Source organism: Trachinotus anak, unplaced genomic scaffold (assembly GCF_046630095.1).
Source record: "Trachinotus anak isolate AG129_WGS33_773 ecotype Australia unplaced genomic scaffold, CSIRO_AGI_Tana_v1 ptg000031l, whole genome shotgun sequence".
In the NCBI taxonomy this organism is placed as follows: Eukaryota; Metazoa; Chordata; class Actinopteri; order Carangiformes; family Carangidae; genus Trachinotus; species Trachinotus anak.
In genome coordinates, this window is record NW_027273882.1 from 5,955,112 (window position 1) to 5,976,138 (window position 21,027).

Below are 21,027 nucleotides of genomic sequence, written 5' to 3' on the forward strand. Positions count from 1 at the left end.
CCGGTAACCAACTGTTTGACCTGTTACCGTCTGGCCGAAGGTACAGGTCACACAAAACTAGGGCAAACAGACTCAGGGATAGCTTCTTCCCGAGGGCTATCACTGCAGTCAACAAAGACAAAAAGTAATCCGGATGACCGGTCGTTCACACTGCATAACTTCCAATTACCTGTGCAATAAAACTGGGCCTAATGTGCAATAATCGGGTTTCATTCACACCACGTGTAAATATATCTGTACATATCACTTGCCTTTTTATACCTCCTCTATTTTTTTAAATTCTTGTGTTCTCTTTAGGTTCTTATTTATCTTATTTAATTAGCATTGTTTTGCACCAAGGGAGCAGCGCTCAAATTTCGTTGTACTATGTATAATGACAATAAAGGCGATTCTGATTCTTCCGATTCTGATTCTGGTTGTTGGTGACAATGTCACTTCCTGTTTTGTAGCTGTTCTGAAGCCATCACATGAGCCTCATCGGCAAATAGAGTCCTTGATAAGAAAAATAGGAATTTAGAGCATCTACATTTTAATGACAAAATCAATGAGAAACCTCTTTTACTGATTAAATACAGATGTGATATGAAGAACTCAGTCTCCATCTAGTGACTGTAAGGTTGAACTGCGATGTGAATATAATGAAAAGATGTAAAACCCTTCACCTAGGACAGCAGCTCCATCCAGTGGAGCTTTTGTTACACTGAATTTGGATTTAAACATTCAGACAAATAGCTAAAAATAAAATAAAAATCACCCAAAAAAAGTTCAAATTGTCAATGAATCACTTTATTAGAGGTGTCATAATGCTTTGTGAGTTTTAGTGTAGAAGAGACACAACTTACTATTGGCATAGATTCTAGCTCATGACACAGGACAGAACCATTTTCTCTTTAAGGCACTTATTTTTAATGCTGAACATCCCTGTCAGCATCGTTGTTCAACTCTCCCTGACAGGCCAAACTAAATCTTTATTCTGACATTTAAACTGTAAAATACAGTCGGTTTATTTGTCTGTCCTCATCTGATGATACTAAAACTATAGGTAATGTTGGGAGAGCACTTCCACTACACCAGCTGGGACAAACTAAAGATTTTAACCTTTGCAAAAGATGCAAAGGCACCACATAATTTCAGTTACGCACACACACTATTCCAAATAACACCACACACACACACAAACACACACACACACACACACACACACACCCTCTGCATAGCCTAAACTTTAGCTGGCATTCTTGCCACCCTTCTTCTTCTTTTTCTTTGGTGTCTGCTTCTTGGAGGAGTCTGCGTTGGAGGGGGAAGCTGTTTCAGGTGTGTTTTCAGATGGTGGGGCTGAGCTTTTTGGTGCTTCTTCTGACACCTGCACTGGTTCAGCTGGCTGCTGCTGCTGCTGGAGCTTCTCGGCTTCTACTGGGACCACTGGTTTCACCTCACCAGTCTCCTCCAAGATTCCAGTTGTTGGATCAGTCTCAACTTTCTCAGTGTCTGGTGTTGGTTCCTGTTCAGACGGCTGCTGCTGCTGGATCTCCTCTTCTGGTTTGACTTGCTGCACCTCTTTGACCTCAACTTGTGTTTGAACTTTTACTGCCTCTGGCTGTGGGTCTGTTTGAATCATTTCAGAAGGCTTCTCCTCAGGTTTTTGAGCTTCTGGCTTTTGAACCTCCTCCGTTTTATCTGGCAGTGGAGGATCAGTTTCTGCTGCCTCTGATTTTACTTCTACAACCTGCTCAGGGACTGAAACCGGCTCCTCCTTGACCTGAGGTTTGGTTTTGAACTGGACAAACGCAGAAGCCACCATGTCTTCTTCAGGGTCTATATCATCATTGTTCACTTCGTCATTGTCTTCAGGTGTGGTAAACAAGGAAGCAGCAAACTCCTGCAGTTTGGTCTGCTCCTCCCTTAGACGAGCCATATCCTCTGTCAGGACCGGGTCTTCTTCTTCAAGCTCCTGGACCTCCGCAGGATTCAGAACATCACATTTATCAGCACCCTCTGAGCTGGCTATATCAGAGGCGTTAGAGCTGCTGAAAACCTTTGATGGGATGTTTGAGTTAGTTTGGCGGACGTCTTTGATCTTGGCATAGAGGACTTTCCTCTCATCCTGTAGGACATGACACAGCTTCTCCAGCTTCTGAATCTTCAGGACAAACAAGTCGTACTCTTTGCTTTTCTCAGATCTCTGGAAAATCAGAACGAGGGTTGGCGTGAGATATGATAAGAATAATATCAGAAGAGTAAGTAATTATTCAGTATTTGCTGTATCGTAATTTATAATAAACTCTGTGGCAAACAAAATGTTATGATACTCACAAGTTTTGTTCAGCACAATAATCTTTACAAATGAACACCACTTTATGATTTTTGAAGCCTAAATACAATTGCCAGAAGTAAAAAGCTAATGTTAGGCTATTAATGAACTACACTTTGGTCACATGACGTCACCACTAACCTTACAACTACCACTTCGACATTAGCAAACTGCCTTTTTTAAGAGACATAAAAGCTTAAAGAAATCATGACTGGGGTATTTACTGACTTATTTTCATAGAACAAAACACTAAAATGTCTTAAGCTATTGTTAACCACAGATCTTATTTCAGTCATCTAAGTAAAAACAAATTTAAAAAACCCATAGAATTTGGGACGAAGGAACTGGAGGTGCTAAAATGCTAACAAATTTCTGGGTTTTAGGACTCATTCCTGCAGCACTCTAATCAGAATGAATGATTCGGCAAAGACAGAAGAAATTACGAATTACTTTGCTGATTTGAATAATTTTAAGTTCAGTTCAAAGATTTGTTATCACTATGTTGTTCATTCACATTTTTTTCTTTTTGTCTTCAGCTGAGTTGTAATTTCAGTCTATTTCTGGTTCAGACTAATAGATTCAGGGACACTGGGCCAGGTTCTGTCAGGACTCAACAAAACCTTAAGGCTTAACAGGAATTCAGACTGATAAAGACATGTCATCAACATACTTCTTCCATCATGTCAGTCAGAGCCTTGTTGCAGTTCTCAAACCTCGTTTTCCACAGATTTGACTCTTTCTCCAACTTCTTCATCTTGGCTGACATCTAAAGGGGAAGTGTTTAAAAAAGGTCAGATGATTGCAGAGTTGGGACTAGAAACACAGAATGGTTTAAACACAATCTCTAAGATTGTAGAGAATTGGTCAAACAGAACACTCGACACTTTTTCCATATTTGGATACCCAGACTTCTCACAGATGGATTCCTAATAATCAACCATCAGTAGCAATTTATTCCTCAAGGCACCTGAAAGCCTCATTTACACCAATAAGGCTTCATGTATAATTATGTTCACCACCTACATTATCCATCTCCTTTTTAAAACGGGCGTAGATTTCATTGCTTTTGGCGAGTGTTGCCTGAAACTCGTCAAACTTCTGGCCGTAGAGGGTCAGCTGGGGACAGATGGAGAGGTAAATTAGTTAGACTGAGATGCAGACAAACATGAGCACAATATTCAAATCAGGTTGATTTGAAAATAGTACAGCCATTCTCTATCTTTTCAGTAAGGAGCGGCTAAATAGAGCATCAAATATATGAATCAATTAACTTAATAATAATAATAATAATTAACTTAATAATATTTGAACAATTTGTCACTAAATCAGTCCAGTCACAGTTTTATGACAACAGGGAAGCTTTAATTTGAATTTTTTATTTTTTATTTTCCTTGAAGCTGACTGACAATTAAGAGGAACACAAAACCAGCAAAATCACTGCAGTTCACTCTGATCATTCTGGAGACCTAAAATGACTCATTATAATGTTACTTCTTCAATTAAAAAAGATGCAATACTATTTGCTAAGTACTGACAACAAATGTGATGTTTCTGTCATTGAAAAATCATTGTCCAAAACTATACATTAAGGAATCAAAACCTGTTTTGCTCTAAATATTGGGAATTGTGGGGTATCAGATAATGACCAGGCTTCTAAGTGATGAATTACAAGTTGCATCAGCCATTAATTATGAGCCATTTACACTGCTGGAGGCTATTAATCATTCACACTTGCATGAGTTTACATTCAGATTTACAAATGAGGGAGATCACACTAAAGCTAATTTCAAGCTCTTGAAACATTAAAATTGAAATAGAGGAAAATCTTGATGGTTCAGTCAATTCTTGTTTCTACCTGACTTTTCAAGAACAAATATCTTGGTTCATTTCAAATGTGAAGCATCCTGTTGTCTGCTTCCTGCTCAGGTTACAGTTTGTAATTAAACACATATTAGGGCTGTGTATGAAATCAATGCATGTTTCCTCTGTAGTGCTCAATATTTACCGTCCAGAGGAATGGAAAGAAAAGTAGTGATTCTGCTAATGATGGTGCAATGCAATGCATCACATTTTACAAACACCATAGTTTTTACATGACAGTCTTGTCATTTGACCTTCTAGCAGATTTTTCTCATAAATTTTCTGACTAGAAGTTTATTCCTGGCAGTGTGGGGAAGGCTTTATAAAATGTATCTAGGTCTTCATGTACATTAACAAAGAATGTAAATAATCAGTTAACTAAATAATCAAAAAAGGTATTTTTTTAAAGATTAAAAACATGTTACTCTTCTCTGGTTTAAAATTTTGAGAGGAATGACCCTGTCTTTCTACAAGACGTACTGTACAGTAATCTGCCCTACTGCTGACAGGTGTGTGCTGCTGGTCAGTATGACAGTTTTGTCCGTGAATATTCACCTGTGCCTGCATGACAGTCCCCTGCTCTGTGAGTGTCTTAGCCTGCAGTTTCCACTCAGCAGCCTGAACCAGTAACTGGTTAGAAGAGAACAGACAGGGACACATTACAGACGGTTCTTTACCTTCTTCTTCATGGCCAGCTCCTGCTCCTTCATAGCGAAGCATTTCTTTGTTTTGTCAATAGCCTCCCTAAGCAACTACAGTGACAGAGACAATACACAGTCAATCTGAGTGGCCTTGATGCATTACTGTTATGTGTTACAAGAAAATGAGACTTCTACCACTACTGAGACTGAAAATAATGTTTAACATGGAGGGAGATGTGTAAAAAAAACCTTTAAAATCAAGTCTCCAATTCTTACAAGCTTCAGTCAGTTCAGTAAAAGGCACAATTATTAATAAGTTTATCAATAAAAACAAATCACAACAGATATCAAATTATATGAAATTAAGGTAGCTGTAGAAGATAAACACACCAATAAAGATCACATCTAATGCAGAATATAGGAAAAATAAAAATGTATAATTAATAATTAATTGTTAATGATAATAATATTCATGAATGATTTAAAATTTTGACTGCTACATTAAGGCAGTAAGATCACATGATATTCCTCAATTACAAGAGGTCAGTTTATGAAAAACTTTAAATTAATGTTTAAAAAAATCAGTAAGATACTGAAATGTTTGGAGGTCCCATATTTTATAAAGTAAGATTTCCATGTCTCTTTTGATTATAAAGCAGGTCTAGATTCTATATTAATACTGTGAAAGTATCAAAGCCTCAGTCCACAGAGAAATGCACACAGCCTTTATTCAGAAACTGAGCCTTAAAAACAGCTGTCAGGACTTCTGTGACTCTGTGATGTCACAACAAAACCGCCCTCAGCCATGCCCCAAGCCCCTCCCACCTGGACCCACCTTCCAACCTTGCAGGTTTCTCTGAGTGTTTACTTTAAATTGGCCCTATCAAATAAAACACCTGAAAAATTTGAAATATGGGACCTTTAAAAACCATCCTCATGTTTGCACATTTTACATTTTTTAATTCAAGTACAGTCATTATGTGTGGAAGATAACAGTGTGCACTAAAAAAAACGATATAATCTGAACAGACTGCTGTTGTCACTGAATTTCTGTTATTGTTAAAAGTTACTCTGACTGATGGAGATGTCTGCATGCTTTCAGTGGACGTATCGGTTTGTTCTTACTCACATATTCCTTCTCTCTCTTGTGTTTCTCCTCAGCCTCAGCCAGCAGAGCATTGGCCTGCTGCAGTTTGGCTTCAGTCAGCTTGTACTGCAGGTCACGGTGCTTGTTGATCTTCTCCAAACTCTGTGGAAAGAGTTGAGTTTAATAGAAACAGTTACTTTCTTTACTGATTAATCTATTGACAAGTTTATCAATGAAATGATTTTAATGCTTTGTCAGAAAATAGCAGAAATCACATTTCCCTAAAACCCAAACTGGCACATTCAAATTATGTTGCCGTTGTCCAATTACAGAACAAAACCCAAACATATTCAGTTAACTGTGACTGATGACTGAAAAATTCACATTTGATTAATCAATAATCACAATAGCTGCGTATAATTTTTTTGGTTGATTTGACATGTCATTTAATTGTCAAATTATTTTACTTTTTATAAAATCTGTCTTTACTAATGATTTAAAGATGTATTTGCCTGGTTGTTCAGTAACCTGTGTTAATATAGATATAACATGAGATAATAAGACATAATGTGTTTTATCTCTTCAGTTTCATCTTGATGCCTCATTAAAAACTCATCAGGTCTGCTGTTCAAAAAGTTGTTCGGATATTGATTCTCCATCAGACCTTCTATTAATGGCCTGTTATGATCTGTAAAACACTAATGTGTTGACCTTTGACCTTACCTCCTCCCTCATCTCACACTGGTTCATGAGGCTCTCCAGTTTGTCGGTCAGGTTGGCGTTCTCGTGGCACAGCTTGTCGTTCCGGGCGCTGTGCTGCTCGATCTGAGCCTGGATTTCTGTCAGTGTCTTCTGGAAGTGGCTGGTGATCTCCTTCCTCTTCTCCTCATCCTCCCTGCAGCGCTGAAGGGTCTCCTCCTGGGGGGGGGGGGCAGGATAGGGACAATGGATGGAGGGACGGGAAAGGAGAAGGGGATGAGTTGTGGCTTCAAAATGACCTGCAGAACGTTTCCTTCCCATGGTAATTATGGAGAGTCAATATTTCAAGGATCTGATTTTACATCTATTTTTACACCAACAGATATCTTTAGTCTCTTGGTCCCCAAACTGCAAAATAACTTCCCACATTGCATCTCCAGCTCTCTGTGCATACCCTCAGCGTGCTGTAGTGAGCCTGCAGCTCTCTGCACAGACTCTCCAGTTTGCTTCGAGCTGCGACGCTGCTGTGCTGCTCGGCCTGCAGCAGCTGCTTCTCCTCCAGCAGGACGGACAACTTCTGCTGCAGAACACACAGCTTCTTCTCGTCACAGCGCCGCAGGGCTGCCTGCACACACACACACACACACACACACACACACACACACACACACACACACACACACACACACACACAAAGTGAAGGTGACAGGCTTGTTTTTGCTATGTTATGGCTACAAGCACAATATATGACAAGATTATTTGTTTGGGAGTCTCTACACCTCAGAGAAAGCAGGGTTTATGTGGCTGAAACTATATGTGTGGGTAATCATAGGAGAGCGTTTCCTAACTTTTTCTAACGCATGGCCCACTTGAAAATTTCAAAAATGTTGGTGGCCTAAATCTGACCACCAGAGGTTGGGAACCACTGTTCTAGACGGCAAAGAGTTCTATTACACATTGTAAATGTCATAACTGAAGAACGAGACTGATTCTCACCAGTTCAGCATATTTCCTGACCACATCTTCCAGTTTCTCCTCTGGGGAGGACAGGTTTTTCAGACTCTGCATGACAACAGAGACGTCTGCGGAGAAAGAGGAAGAACGGAGACAGAAGTAAAAAAAAAAAAATGTTATAGAGTGACCAATAATTTCTCATAAAAAACCATGTTTCATTCGTTACTCTGTAATATATGTAATTATTATTATTATTATTATTATTATTATATAGACTATTAAATTTTTCTGTTTAAGCTTTCATACATTTATTAATAGATAACTAATATTTCATCCCACATATGTCAAGCTATGAGGTCAAGGCAAGACCTGCAAAACTGTTGTAGAAAAATACTTCTGTATTAAAGGTCCCATATTTTACACTTTTCCAGTGTTTTATTTGAAGTGTTGATATCCATAAAAAGATATATTTGTGGTTTGAAGAACCAAAAACCACCTCAATGTAGTTTTACATCTCCTCTCTCAGGCCCCTCTCTGGAGCTCTAGTAACAACAAGTCAGTGAGCCAATCAGAAGAGAGGCTGTTAGCCTTCTTTTCTGAATAAAAATATAGCAGATTTCAGGTAACCACTCAGAGAAACCAAATCCTATAAGGTTGGATGGAGGGTCCAGGTGGGCGGGGCTTGGGCCATGACTGCTTTGTTGTGACATCACAAAGTTCCAGAAGTCCTGACGGCTGGTTTTAAGGCTCAGTCTCTGAATACAGGCTGTGTGCATTTCTCTGTGGACTGAGGCTTTGATACTTTCACAGTATTAATATAGAACCTAGACCTGCTTTATAATCACAAACACATGGACATCTACCTTTATACTGTATGGGACCTTTAACACACTGCACTGTTTTTAATAAAAAAAAAATCTGCAGTTTATTATTACTGTTTCATGTATTTACTGCATTTACCCAATTGACCTTATGAAGTCATCATGACACTGTTTACGTTTGTGCCGCCACACCATGTTACTCAAACATCAGGTCTATACAACTTATTGTGAAGTGAATTAAACTCACTAACAGTGTTGTTTTTTTTTCTTTTTATACTAAGCACACTTTGCATTTTCCACCCTCACCTGTCTCCACAGTGACTGTGACATCATCCTTTGCCTCCTGCGTCATCTTCTCTGTCTCTGCCTCCACCACACTCTGATACATTCAAAACAAAACCAAACTTTGCTTGTGTGTACATTTCAATATATCAACAGCTTTTTTTTTAACGCTGATTCCCGTTAACGCTGACCCACCAGTTTGTCCAGGAGGCCGGCTGCTGAGCCGTGGGTACTGATGATGTCCTCCAGCCGTCTGCTGAACTCCAGCATGGGGTCAAAGAGGTCAGAGGAGGAGCCGCGGGCAGCAGGCGCCACCTCGCCTTCAGTGATCTCATCATCTGGTGAGGAGGACGCCATGTCAGACTGGGGGGACACCAGGACCTTTGCTGTTTTCACTGACGTTTCCATCCTCAGTGTTCTGGAAATAATGGAGAGAGAGAGAGATTTATAAGGAAGCTGAACTGGAAATGTAAAGGGATGTGCTTTTGGTGTTTGGCTCTTTGCTGACAGGACTGAGAGACTGACATGATCTTCAAGATACAGAAACTTTGATTTTGTCTCTTTGATTTTGTCAACACCTACTTTTAGCCAAAGTTTGTGTCTGTTTGTTTGGGTTTATTCAACTCTGAGTCAGAGGAATCTCTTCAGATTCAAACGGGTTTGATGTGATGGATCACAGCAGGGGGGCAGCATGTCTGCCATGTTATTAAAAGGACACGGATTTAAATGAAGGAACATACTACGCCTCTAAACTCCTGTGGCCCCAGGTGACTCCCAGCAGCCTTTCTGATTTTATGTCCAAGAAAATCTGAGTTGATCATAAAATGGAGTCAATTCTTAAACTTCTTAAAAAATGATTGTTATTATCAACATCATGGCTGTACCTTTATTTATAACCTTTATGGATCATTACACAGTGGCAGTTGCTGTAGGTATTTCTGAATCTGCAGAGGATGAAGCTTTTGTGTGTGTGTGTGTGTGTGTGTGTGTGTGTGTGTGTGTGTGTATCTCCTGTGGAATATATTCAGCGTGTCCAGTGGCTGTTTATCCTCACAGCTCTGTTGCAATGACGGCTACCACCATTATCAGTCGAGTTAAAATTAGCTGTCTAAGCCAGCAAACCCCCACTCTCTCTCTGTCACTCACACACACACACACACACACACACACACATACACACACACACACACACTTCAGACCACACCTGTTGTGGTCCCGTCTATTCTGAGAGCATCCAAATATGGTAGAACTGCCTGTTTCAGCCATACACACACACACACACACACACACACACACACACTGTATGTACGCACATACTATACATACCATGGAACTATGACTTTGTGTTTGTGTAACTTCAGCTACTTTGTCCCTTTACCTGCTGTCTATCATACACCACACCACCCCTGGCAACAATTAGGCTCCACCCGCTGTTATCACAGCCCCACCCCCTGAATGTCAAGCTGTTGACCACATCTACATAAACAACTCGTGCTAATATTTTTACTCGAATATGTAAAATCCAAACGTGTGTTCAGACCCTGAATCAAACAGACTGTGGACAAAATAATGGAAGCATGAAAACAACCTCATCTCATCTCTGACGATGCCAAATCACAGTCACAGAAACAGACGAATAACAGAATCTAATCTAAGGCTAAAAACTAAATTAATCTAGAGGGACTGATGCTAAAAAGGTTGTGACAGTCACCAGTTTTGGATCACTACTGTCAGCTATCTCTAGGATATCTGACTAGTTTTATGAAGAAACCCTAAACACACATCATACAATCCTTCAAATTAGGTTTAACATAAATATTTTATATCTACTGTATTCTGCCACTCTATGTCCATACTTTCCAAAATAACAACATATAGTCAGGTTGATCTGAAATAGCTGAACAGACAATGAGGACTCATGACTGAGGAAGGTGGAAAGAAGAAAAACAAAGATTGGTACTATTTTCAAAAGCAAAAAATTTAGTTTTATCCCAAACAACAACAACAACACAACAGAGGCCAGAAATGTGGCTAATTGAACAATGGGAAAAATCTGATGCTAAATTTCTACAAAAATCATAAAAATAAAATACCTCACACACAAAACACTCATGTGAATTTAATCAACATCTTTATGACACAATTTTGGTGTCATGTCCATATTCTCTTATTCTAACCCTAACCCTTCCTGCCATTACCCACTGCACACTGTACCATCAAATGTTTTAAAAATATAGTATTTAAATACACTTGTTTTAATAATGATTTTAATTTGCAGTAAGTCTGACAGCTTTTAAATGTTAGTACGCAGTGACATGGCAGAGTATTTACAGATTCACAGACACTGACAGTGACAAAGCAACTTATTGTGCCATGGCGGCCATCATGGAAAACTTCCATGTGTTTCTATATTGAGTGTTAAGACATTAATACCAAACAGTAAAACAAATGAGTAAAGTAGCATATAGTTATCCACTAAAACCAACTATCAGGCCAATTTAGTGCCTGAAAAATGGAGGGAAAAAAAGATAATTATGAGTGTTTTATCCAACCAGTCAATCTGAAGAAATAAGCCGAAGCACAGAGACAGAGAAAGTGACACCTCTACAGATACAGTTTTACAAACATGAAGAAACACTTCAGTAAAACAAGAGATTTCAGACAGGGCAGAGAGTGAAATAAGTCTTACCAGGATCAGTGGAGTAAAGGAGAGGAGGTGAAGAAGAGACAGAGAGAGGCAAAGGGAGGAAAGAGGAGGAGGTGGAGGAGGAAGAGGAGGAAGAGTAGGGGGAGGGTCATGCTGACGGGACAAATGACAGCTGACCCCCAAAATAACCTGAGAGGCTCAGCTCACACTCAGAGCTCCTCGCAAGTGTGTGTGTGTGTGTGTGGGGGGGGGGTGGTGTCATTAAATTGATGGTCATCAATCAATAGATCACTGATCACTTTACCAGGTGATGAAATTTATGCTTCTCTGAACTCATGTTTTGGGCCTTTTGATCTGTTTAAAGGACCAATCTGTGACCAGAGGTAAAAGATTCAGATTACAATGAATGTTGTACAGTACTAGAAAGTCCAAAGGAAAATCCACGTGTTAATTAATGACTATTGCTTCAGAAATTGGATTTAAAATTATTCCAGTTATGTTCCAAAACCTGCATCCAACTGAACTTTTAATTATCTTGAAGGAAAACAGTTTGAAAAAGGAAGAAGATGTAGTTGGAGCTTTAAGAAACACTTAGTTGTTATTTCCATTGTTCTGATCTTCATCTGCACTTAATGAGATTTTAAGGATGAAATGACCACAACACTGTTCAAACCAGCTACGATGATTTAGTGTTTTACAACCAGTATGTTAACATATCAGTGCTCATTTGTGAGAGTTGGCACCATCAGTAAACACTTATCCAGTCACACCTGGACATGAACTCATTTAACTATTTGTTGCACTTTAAATTGTAAATTTATAATTCATAAATATAAATTATAAATTTTCCCATTAAGTGGTTTTTAGTTCTTAGCTCTTTTTAGCTGGAAGGCTCCATCTATTACAGATCATGTTATATAATTGAAAGCTCCAGAGAGAGAGACACACACAGAAACAGACAGACCTGTCACATCTGTAATGTTTAATGTAAAATAAAGTATATAATTTCTTAACTCTAACCCCATCAATGAAAAAAAATAATAAAACAAAAATCACTTGTCTCTAGGTGTTTAGTGTCTGAGTCTGAGACAGATCTTCTTCACAGCTGAAATCAGAGTCACTTGACTGACTAACTGACTTCAGCAGCAGAGTTTCTGTCCACAAGAGAGGCTCTCAACCTACAGACCACACAGAGACACTGAGGAGTCAGACCCGATCCAGAACCCAGGATACAGAGGTTGAGTGAATGTGGTGTTGAAGGTGTAGAGACAGACAGGTGAGTCAGAGGAGACTCTGTAGAAGGACAGAGAGCCAGCAGGACAGTCCACATACACTGCTACTCTGTGAGAGACAGAGGAGGAGGAGATGGATGTTTCTGTGTCATTGTGCCAGACAGAGTAACAACCATCATCAGAGCAGATCAGACTCCAGGACTGATTATTTCTTCCAAACAAACAGTCATCACTGTCTCCTTTCCTTCCGATTCCTCTGTAACTCACTGATATAGAGACCACTCCTCTCCACTCAACCTCCCAGTAACAACGACCAGTCAGACCATCTCTACACAGGAGCTGAGGCCAGTAGTCAAATCTGTCTGGATGATCAGGATATGACTGATACTCTGTCACTAGAGACACCTTCCTGTTGTTGTCAGATAGTTGGAGTTTTCTGTTTACTGTGTTTGTGTCCAGTTCCAGTTCACAGGCATCTGATGGAGAGAACAAGACACAACAGAATTTACACATTCAACATATAGCAACTAAAGTAAACACATGCAAAGACACACAACACAAGAAAATACAGAAACGTGCTGCAAGTAGCGCAGGTAACAGAAGCTGTGATGCTCTTGTTTTTTTTTTCTTTAGCTTAAAGGTTCTGTAAAATAACCACCAGCATCTCAGACCGAAACAAAGGCTTCGGCCACACCTCTGGCCTCTTTGTTAAACCAGTATGCAGTACAGTGGGGCCAATACTGCTACTATTGTAGCTTTCTGACTGGGAAAGAAATTCAGCCTTGGACCAGTGGGAACACTGTGGTACAAAGGACACTGATGGAGCTGGCAAAAACTTTCTGGATGTTTTGACAATCCATCAGCCTACTACTCCCCATGGTCAGTCTGACTGTGCTCTGGTCTTAACTCTTTCTTTGTCAGAGCCTGTTTAGACAAAAAAGTAGCTTCTTCAGTGGAGGAAATTCTGGAAGGTGTCCTTCACCTGACTGCTGCTGCTTTCACCTGAAAGCTGTATACTGCACTGTGTCAGCTCGCATGTGAGTGGTACCTGCGTGTTTAAACATGTGGAAGGCCAACATTTTAAACGCACTCAAATCCACAAACATCCCACTTTCCCAGGCTGGTTATCACAGCAGAGAACAGAGAAACTGAGACTACAACACTGACTTGTAGTGGGACTTCAGTCTACACGATATCTTTACATAGAAAATAGCTGTTTACTGCTGTAGTATTGTTTAAAAATGTCATTTACATAACTTAACTACTGAATGCAACAAAACTCTTCTATAAATTCACTGACAGTCAAAAAAAAACAACAAAAAACTAAGGCAAACAAACAAACAAAACAACAACAACAAAAAAAAAACCAAACAGAAGACAAATTCATCTTTGATCAACATTGATTAGTTTTGTTGGATAACTGTGTTCATTTTGTTATATTTGTGGATTTTTGTGAATTCTAACATCATCTTTGTACTTCAGTCAAGAAAATTTAAAAATCTAGTGTAACATGTGCAGCTGTGAATCATGAATCAAAGTTAAAACACACTCACACTTCTTCATGTCACGTCTCAGTCTCTGTGGTCCACCATGGTCCACCCTGGAGGAAGAAACAAAGTCAGGATCAACTTCATCCACCTTCACTCATATCCACCATGACACATGAAGCAGAGTTCCTGAGTTAGTCAGAGAGACAGAGAAACAGTGTGAGAGCTGCTGTTGTCTGTCCATCTGTCCATACCTGAGAGTGTCCAGTCTCCAGTGTGGATCCTCCAGTCCAGCAGACAGCAGCTTCACTCCTGCGTCTCCTGGATGATTGTAGCTCAGGTCCAGTTCTCTCAGATGGGAGGGGTTGGAGCTCAGAGCTGAGGCCAGAGAAGCACAGCCTTCCTTTGTGACCAGACAGTATGAGAGACTACACACACACACACACACGCACACACACACACACACACACACACACACACACACACACACACACACACAAATGTTTGGTTTCAGGTAAGTTACGATGGATTCACTTGTGGTATGTTATTAGAGTGAAATCTTAACCTGAGACTTTCCAGTTTACACAGTGGACTCTCCAGTCCATCAGACAGCAGCTTCACTCCTGAATCCTGCAGGTTGTTGTCACTCAGGTCCAGCTCTCTCAGACTAGAGGACTGGGAGCTGAGGACTGAGGACAGAGCTTCACAGCTTCTCTCTGTGAGGTTACAGCCACTCAGTCTGAAGATGAATCAGCAAAGCAAAAGAAACTAATTATAAAAATTTACTTTTGTCTTGAATCAAGAAAAGGATCGTGTAAATTTACATGGATATATGAGCACCTACAGAGCTTTATTTGAGGCTTTGACCACTGGCAGCAGCCTCAGAAGAGCCTCCTCTGAAGCAGAGTATTTCTTCAGGTCAAACACATCCAGATCTTTGACCTTGTAGGTGCTTCTGATTGGTCTCCAATGAAAGACCCAGGAGGAAGCAGAGGAACAAGTCCAGGTGTCCATTTGGACTCTGTAAGGCCTTGTCCACAGCACTCCGGTAGAGATTTTTTAGTTTAGTTTGTTTTAGTTTGAAGACATTAGGCATACAGGATACTGTTTGTTCCTCTGACATCAGATTGACTCCAGAGTTGATGAAGGTCTGATGGACATGAAGAGCAGCCAGAAACTCCTGAACACTCAGATGGACGAAGCAGAGCACCTTGTCCTGGTACAGCCCTCTCTCCTCTTTAAAGATCTGTGTGAACACTCCTGAGTGCACTGAGGCTGCTCTGATATCGATGCCACACTCTGTCAGGTCTGATTCATAGAAGATCAAGTTTCCTTTCTGCCGCTGCTCAAAAGCCAGTTTTCCCAGATACTTAATCATCTTCCTGCTCTCTGGACTCCAGTGTGGATCTGTCTCAGCTCCTCCCTCATACTTGATTTTCTTCAGTTTGGACTGAACCACCAGGAAGTGGATGTACATCTCAGTCAGGGTCTTGGGCAGCTCTCCTCCCTCTCTGGCTTTCAACACATCCTCCAGAACTGTAGCAGTGATCCAGCAGAAGACTGGGATGTGGCACATGATGTGGAGGCTTCGTGATGTCTTGATGTGGGAGATGATCCTGCTGGCCTGCTCCTCATCTCTGAACCTCTTCCTGAAGTACTCCTCCTTCTGTGGGTCAGTGAACCCTCTGACCTCTGTCACCATGTCAACACACTCAGGAGGGATCTGATTGGCTGCTGCAGGTCGTGTGGTTATCCAGAGGCGAGCAGAGGGAAGCAGTTTTCCCCTGATGAGGTTTGTCAGCAGCACGTGCACTGAGGTGGACTCTGTAACATCAGTCAGGATCTGAGTGTTGTGGAAGTCCAGAGGAAGTCGACACTCATCCAGACCGTCAAAGATGAACACAACCTGGAACTGATCAAACCTGCAGATTCCTGCTTCTTTGGTTTCAGTGAAGAAGTGATGAACAAGTTCCACCAAGCTGAACTTTTTCTCTTTCAGCACATTCAGCTCTCTGAAAGTGAAAGGAAATGTGAAGTGTATGTCCTGGTTGGCTTTGTCTTCAGCCCAGTCCAGAGTGAACTTCTGTGTTAAGACTGTTTTCCCAATGCCAGCCACTCCCTTTGTCATCACTGTTCTGATTGGTTCATCTCTTCCAGATGAAGCTTTAAAGATGTCTTCTTGTCTGATGGTTGTTTCTGGTCTGTCGGGTTTCCTGGATGCTGTTTCAATGTGTCTGACCTCATGTTCATCATTGACCTCTCCAGTCCCTCCCACTGTGATGTAGAGTTCTGCGTAGATCTGATTCGGAAGGGTTGGGTTTCCTGTTTTAGCGATCCCCTCAAACACACACTGGAACTTCTTCTTCAGGTTAGATTTGAGTTTACATTGACAAACTGCAGCATGACTTTCTAAATGCCAACACAACAAAATACTTCAATTAATCAATTATAAAGTTGATATTTCAACATTTCATCCAACTATAGAATGAGTATATTAATATATTCCCCTTCATCTCTTGAAATGTCAGTAAATGTCTCATTTATCCATCATGTTAAAATGATAGAGAAATCCTCTTACTGCTCTGCAGAGAGTCAGCCAGATCCTTCTGCTTCATTCTCCTCATGAAGTTCAGTGTGATCTTCAGAAACGCCTCTCTGCTGCTCCTCTGCTCTTCATCCTCACCATCCACCACTTCCTCACCTTCCCTCTGACTCTCTAAACATTCTGAGTAATCTGGTCTCAGGACCCTCTGGACTCTCTTCAGCTCGTTCTTCACAAAAGTGACAATGTTCTCCTCCAGCAGCTGGAACAGATGATAAACTAAACATTTCATTTAAACTGGTAGAAAACAACATGTGATTGATGTGTCAGTCTGAAGGTCTGCTTGTCTAAACAGAGCAGCATGGAGACTGTTAGGACCTTAATGTAACCTAGTAAATGTGTGAATTTATTTGTACAGACCATAAATATGGAATCCAGGTCTGGTTGATGCTGCTGGGCAGACTGATCACTGTGGACCTCTGAGCTCTTCTGATTACCTCTGTGGAGAAAACATCAACTTTAAGTAAAATGAATGACTTCAATCATGACCTCAGCATCGTAGAGCTTTGATTCTGTACAGACGTCAAATATCAGGAGCTGGTAGAGAAGTGTCACAGGTAGGGATGCAGAGCTGTCTGTGTACACATAGAGGGGAGATGTAGAGGTTTTGGAGACCACTCAATCTGCATAGCATTATCACTGCAGGGATCACAGGGTTGGCTAGGATTACAGTCATCAGGGCCACACAGTTGGCCACAAATGTTGTTAGACATCGATATATAGTTGAAGGTAGTTGGTGATGCCAGGTGACCAAAATTCAATGTCAGGACAACGTCTAACACCAATGTTAATTTGATGCAGAATATTGACAATAGGTGATTTTATTTTGTTGGTTTTAAGCAATGTTGTTGCACAACCAAAATGGCAATTTCACATATTAGATATCGACATTATAGTCTTTACCAAAACCCAACGTCTTTTAAACGTCACAATGTCAGTTGGCACTTGCATTTTATTGTCAATCTGATTTTCATTTTCAGCTAAAAATTTAACATTTGTCTAAAGTTAAAGCTTTAGACAAGTCCAATGTCTTTCGGACATTATGCTGATGTCCAGTGCCTACTGGGATCATGATCAGAACGCCAAAAAAGCCTCCAGTTGGCAATGTGTGAGTGATCTATGGGATGGTCATGCTGGAACACAAGACAGGGTCTCAGCCTTAGCTGGGTCACCTTGTTGAAGGTGGTTGACGCGAAAAGACCAAAAATGCCTGATGACCCCAGGTCACGTCACTCATCAGAGGAAGAACTCTAAGACCAAGGATCTGCCTAGATTCATCTCACTGCTAAGTGCACGAGATCTAAAGAGGACTGCAGAGTTTCTCTTCAACAACTTCTACAGTGACACGTCAGTGCAGGAAAGGTTCCCAGAATGCCAGAGTACCTGGAACACACAGGTGAGGTCAGCCAGCTCACCAGGGAGAAATGTGAGAGCAAAGGAAACCTGGTTGTGTTGTGGCTGGACCTCACAAATTCTTATGGGTCCATAGCAGACAATCTACTGAGGATTATGCTGGAGCTTCTGAAAGATCCAAGACCTTCATATGAAAAACTACAGAACCTTCAGGCCTCACTGCTGTGATGTATTTTTATCGCATCAACAAGGGGAGAATAACTATTTGCACCAAATCAGTTGCAAAAGCTCAGACAGAGCGCAGCAGTATTAGAAAAAACAATGTGCAACAGCCCCCAACCAGGACTTTCATGTGAAACCTCACAATGATCACACTTTCAGTCCTGGACAGCGGAGCAATCGTCCACGGTTTGGAAAATCTCATTATGCCAAGGCAGCTAAACCCAGGTCTGCTTGGTGACAGAGATGTGGTTAAAGTCCGCTTCTCTCTGGATGGCACCCGAGTCCCATGTATCACAGAGAGACCAGTCAGTCAAACAGTCTTGGTAAAATTTCTGACTGCAATCTGAGAGATACTTGGATCAGTCCGACAGCAGATTATGAGGTTCTGGACCAAGACATGATTCCTCTTCTCAGGAGTCAGATAGTAAAGTTCAGTTCTAAATTCTTACCTTCCATCAGCAGATTGTCCATCATTAAAGCGATCCATAGTCTGCTCACTCTATGTGGACACACAGCTGGGTTCAGGAGAGTCTAGTCTTTTCTGCTGCTGCTTCCTTCGGTCTTAGATGACTGAGAATGGAAAACAGGTGAGCGGACGGTAGCAGAAAGAAAGTCTGGGGACAAGTCTGGGCAGAATTAGAATGGCATGTGTGAGGAGAACCTATGGCCTGGGAGAAACGAGAAGGACCTGGGAGAAGGGGTTGGAGCCGAACAAGGGAAGGTCTTGACAGACAGTTTATTGTATTAATTTAAAAAAATACTTTAATTGTCTGAATTCTACTTCACATTTTGTGTTCATCCTCAGGGTTGTTCCATAGGTTCACCACTTTTAATTCAAATTCATTTATTGTTTTAATTTGTCCATAATGCTTTAAACATAAATAATCCTTTAGGTGGGTATTTATGTCTCTTTTAACAAACATGTTTCAAATATTTACTGGTAACTCATTTTTTTGTGCTCTACTTAATATCTGTGCAACACTGTAATCAATCAGGTTAATACATCTTTATGTACGATGTACGATTTATTGGCTCTTTGTGAAGTTCTTTTAACAAAAGAATCACTTTGGAAGTTTTCAAATGGTCAGGAAATGTAACTGTTGTAAAGGAAAAAAATGTAGATATCTGTCAGTGGTTTAACCAAACTCCCATACTCCCATACAATACTCAACTCAAGTCAGTTTCATTCAATCTATATACTGCTTACCTTTTAGAGTTTTACCTTTAATCATTACTTTATTACATATTAATTTACACCATGACAGACAGTGGAAAAGTTATTATCCACTTTCACTTCCTAAACACCTTCTATATTTATTGGTACAATAACAGCTGTCGGCAGGTTCAGGCCCACATGTAGTAAAAAAAAAAAAAAAAAAAAAGGACTTCATTGTAATCACTTTATCATTTCTATTTGTATCAGTGGACACATGGCCTGTGACAAAGACCTTTTAGTCAAACCAAGTCTGTCTCAGTGTTTGTTTGTTAAATGTGCCTCAGCCAAGTTGATTCAAACTGTCCGACCAGTTCTGACACTCCCTTAATGCTTCACTGATCATGTGAGCGCAGATTACAACCAAGCTGCAGCCAACAGCAAAACATGAAAATCCTTCTCAAACCACTCTGCTTTATCTCAGAAGAAAACTCTGAAGAATAAAACTCTTCTATAAAAAATGAGGAATTAAACAGATCATCCAGAAACATTTCTACCAGTCAAGCAGTGATACAACACAATGCAGTCAAATTGATCCTGTTCATCAGATCTTTACAGATCTCTGTGGTAGGATTCTCACCTGCTGAACTCACTTCAGGTCGACTTACAGACACTTTTCACCTTCTTGTGAAGAGGAAACATTTGAAGAGAACAAGCCGCTCATTCTCCTTCGTCAGTTCTGGAGTCTGTCTGAGTTTGATCTGAGGACGTGACAGTCCAAATCCAAACCATCAGAGTGACGCCAAAACCAGTCTAACCTGTTTCAGAAACACAGTCAATGTCACAGAAAGCGCTCATCAGTTGGTGTAGTTCTACTCTGTCCAGTATATAGTGGTAACTGACCATCTAATGAGCTAAAAATCAGCTCAGCACAGAAAAGATGTGATGGAAGAGCAGCAGTTTGGACCACATGCATACAGCACTAGATTGTGAGCAGGGTGGTTTGTTATGAGGCAGAGTGAAGCCTCAGATCCCTGGGCAGTTATTAGTTAAAGATCAGTGTGATCAATGTTGAAAGAATCCTGCAGAAAAACTAATGGATCTGAATGTTATATTTAGCTGTTGGTTCAGTTTTATCTTCATCATCACTTAAGTGACAGCATCACGCTTTATCATCATTTCCCTCTGAAATTGTCTTCAGTTTAAAAATAGTTTAGTAGAATTTTGAAGTACTTGTACTTTACTTGAATAGCTCCGTTTTATGCTGTGGTATACTTTTACCGCACTCCATTTATCTGACAGGTGCAGTTACTTTTATTTCAGTTTTAAATGTAAAATAAAAAAACATGATAATCATATGATTATCATAAAGGTTGCAGCAGTAGTTTCATGTGATTTCTACAAAATCAGTGCAGAAAAGTAACTAAGTACATTTACTCAAGTACTGTACTTAAGTAGAGTTTTGAAGTACTTTACTTGAGTATTTCCATTTTATGCTACTTTATACTAGTTCATACTTTACATGACTATTTTTAGAGGCAAATATTTTACTGTACATATTTACTTGATAATCTAAGGTACTTAATATAATCAACAGATAAATAATGAGGTGTTGTAACAGGTTTTGACAAAACTTTATTGATTCACAGACTGTTCAGCAGAATATAATGACATTA

General features: G+C 40.2%; 2 protein-coding genes across 3 annotated transcripts; both read right to left on the minus strand.

Moving 5' to 3' along the window:
- Positions 1-764: 764 nt before the first annotated feature.
- On the minus strand, positions 765-11,505 carry txlnba (taxilin beta a). Of its 2 annotated transcripts, none has more exons than XM_071467957.1 (11): positions 11,345-11,505; positions 8,851-9,073; positions 8,680-8,752; positions 7,595-7,680; positions 7,053-7,223; positions 6,623-6,817; positions 5,942-6,061; positions 4,849-4,923; positions 3,335-3,427; positions 2,982-3,077; positions 765-2,182 (listed from the first exon to the last, which is right to left on the minus strand). In XM_071467957.1, exons 2-11 carry the CDS (start codon positions 9,061-9,063, stop codon positions 1,226-1,228), a joined length of 2,079 nt encoding a protein of 692 aa, XP_071324058.1. In that variant the 5' UTR covers positions 9,064-9,073; positions 11,345-11,505; the 3' UTR covers positions 765-1,225. The 2 variants fall into 2 exon arrangements, with proteins under 2 accessions (XP_071324058.1, XP_071324057.1); XM_071467956.1 differs by lacking the exon at positions 4,849-4,923 and adding an exon at positions 4,727-4,801 and having other exon boundaries at positions 11,345-11,503.
- Positions 11,506-14,940: 3,435 nt separating this feature from the next.
- Positions 14,941-19,985, minus strand: LOC139612376 (protein NLRC3-like). The gene is made up of 5 exons (XM_071467894.1): positions 18,784-19,985; positions 18,648-18,752; positions 16,984-17,062; positions 16,600-16,825; positions 14,941-16,430 (listed from the first exon to the last, which is right to left on the minus strand). Exons 2-5 carry the CDS (start codon positions 18,683-18,685, stop codon positions 14,941-14,943), a joined length of 1,833 nt encoding a protein of 610 aa, XP_071323995.1. The 5' UTR covers positions 18,686-18,752; positions 18,784-19,985.
- Between the last annotated feature and the right edge of the window lie 1,042 nt (positions 19,986-21,027).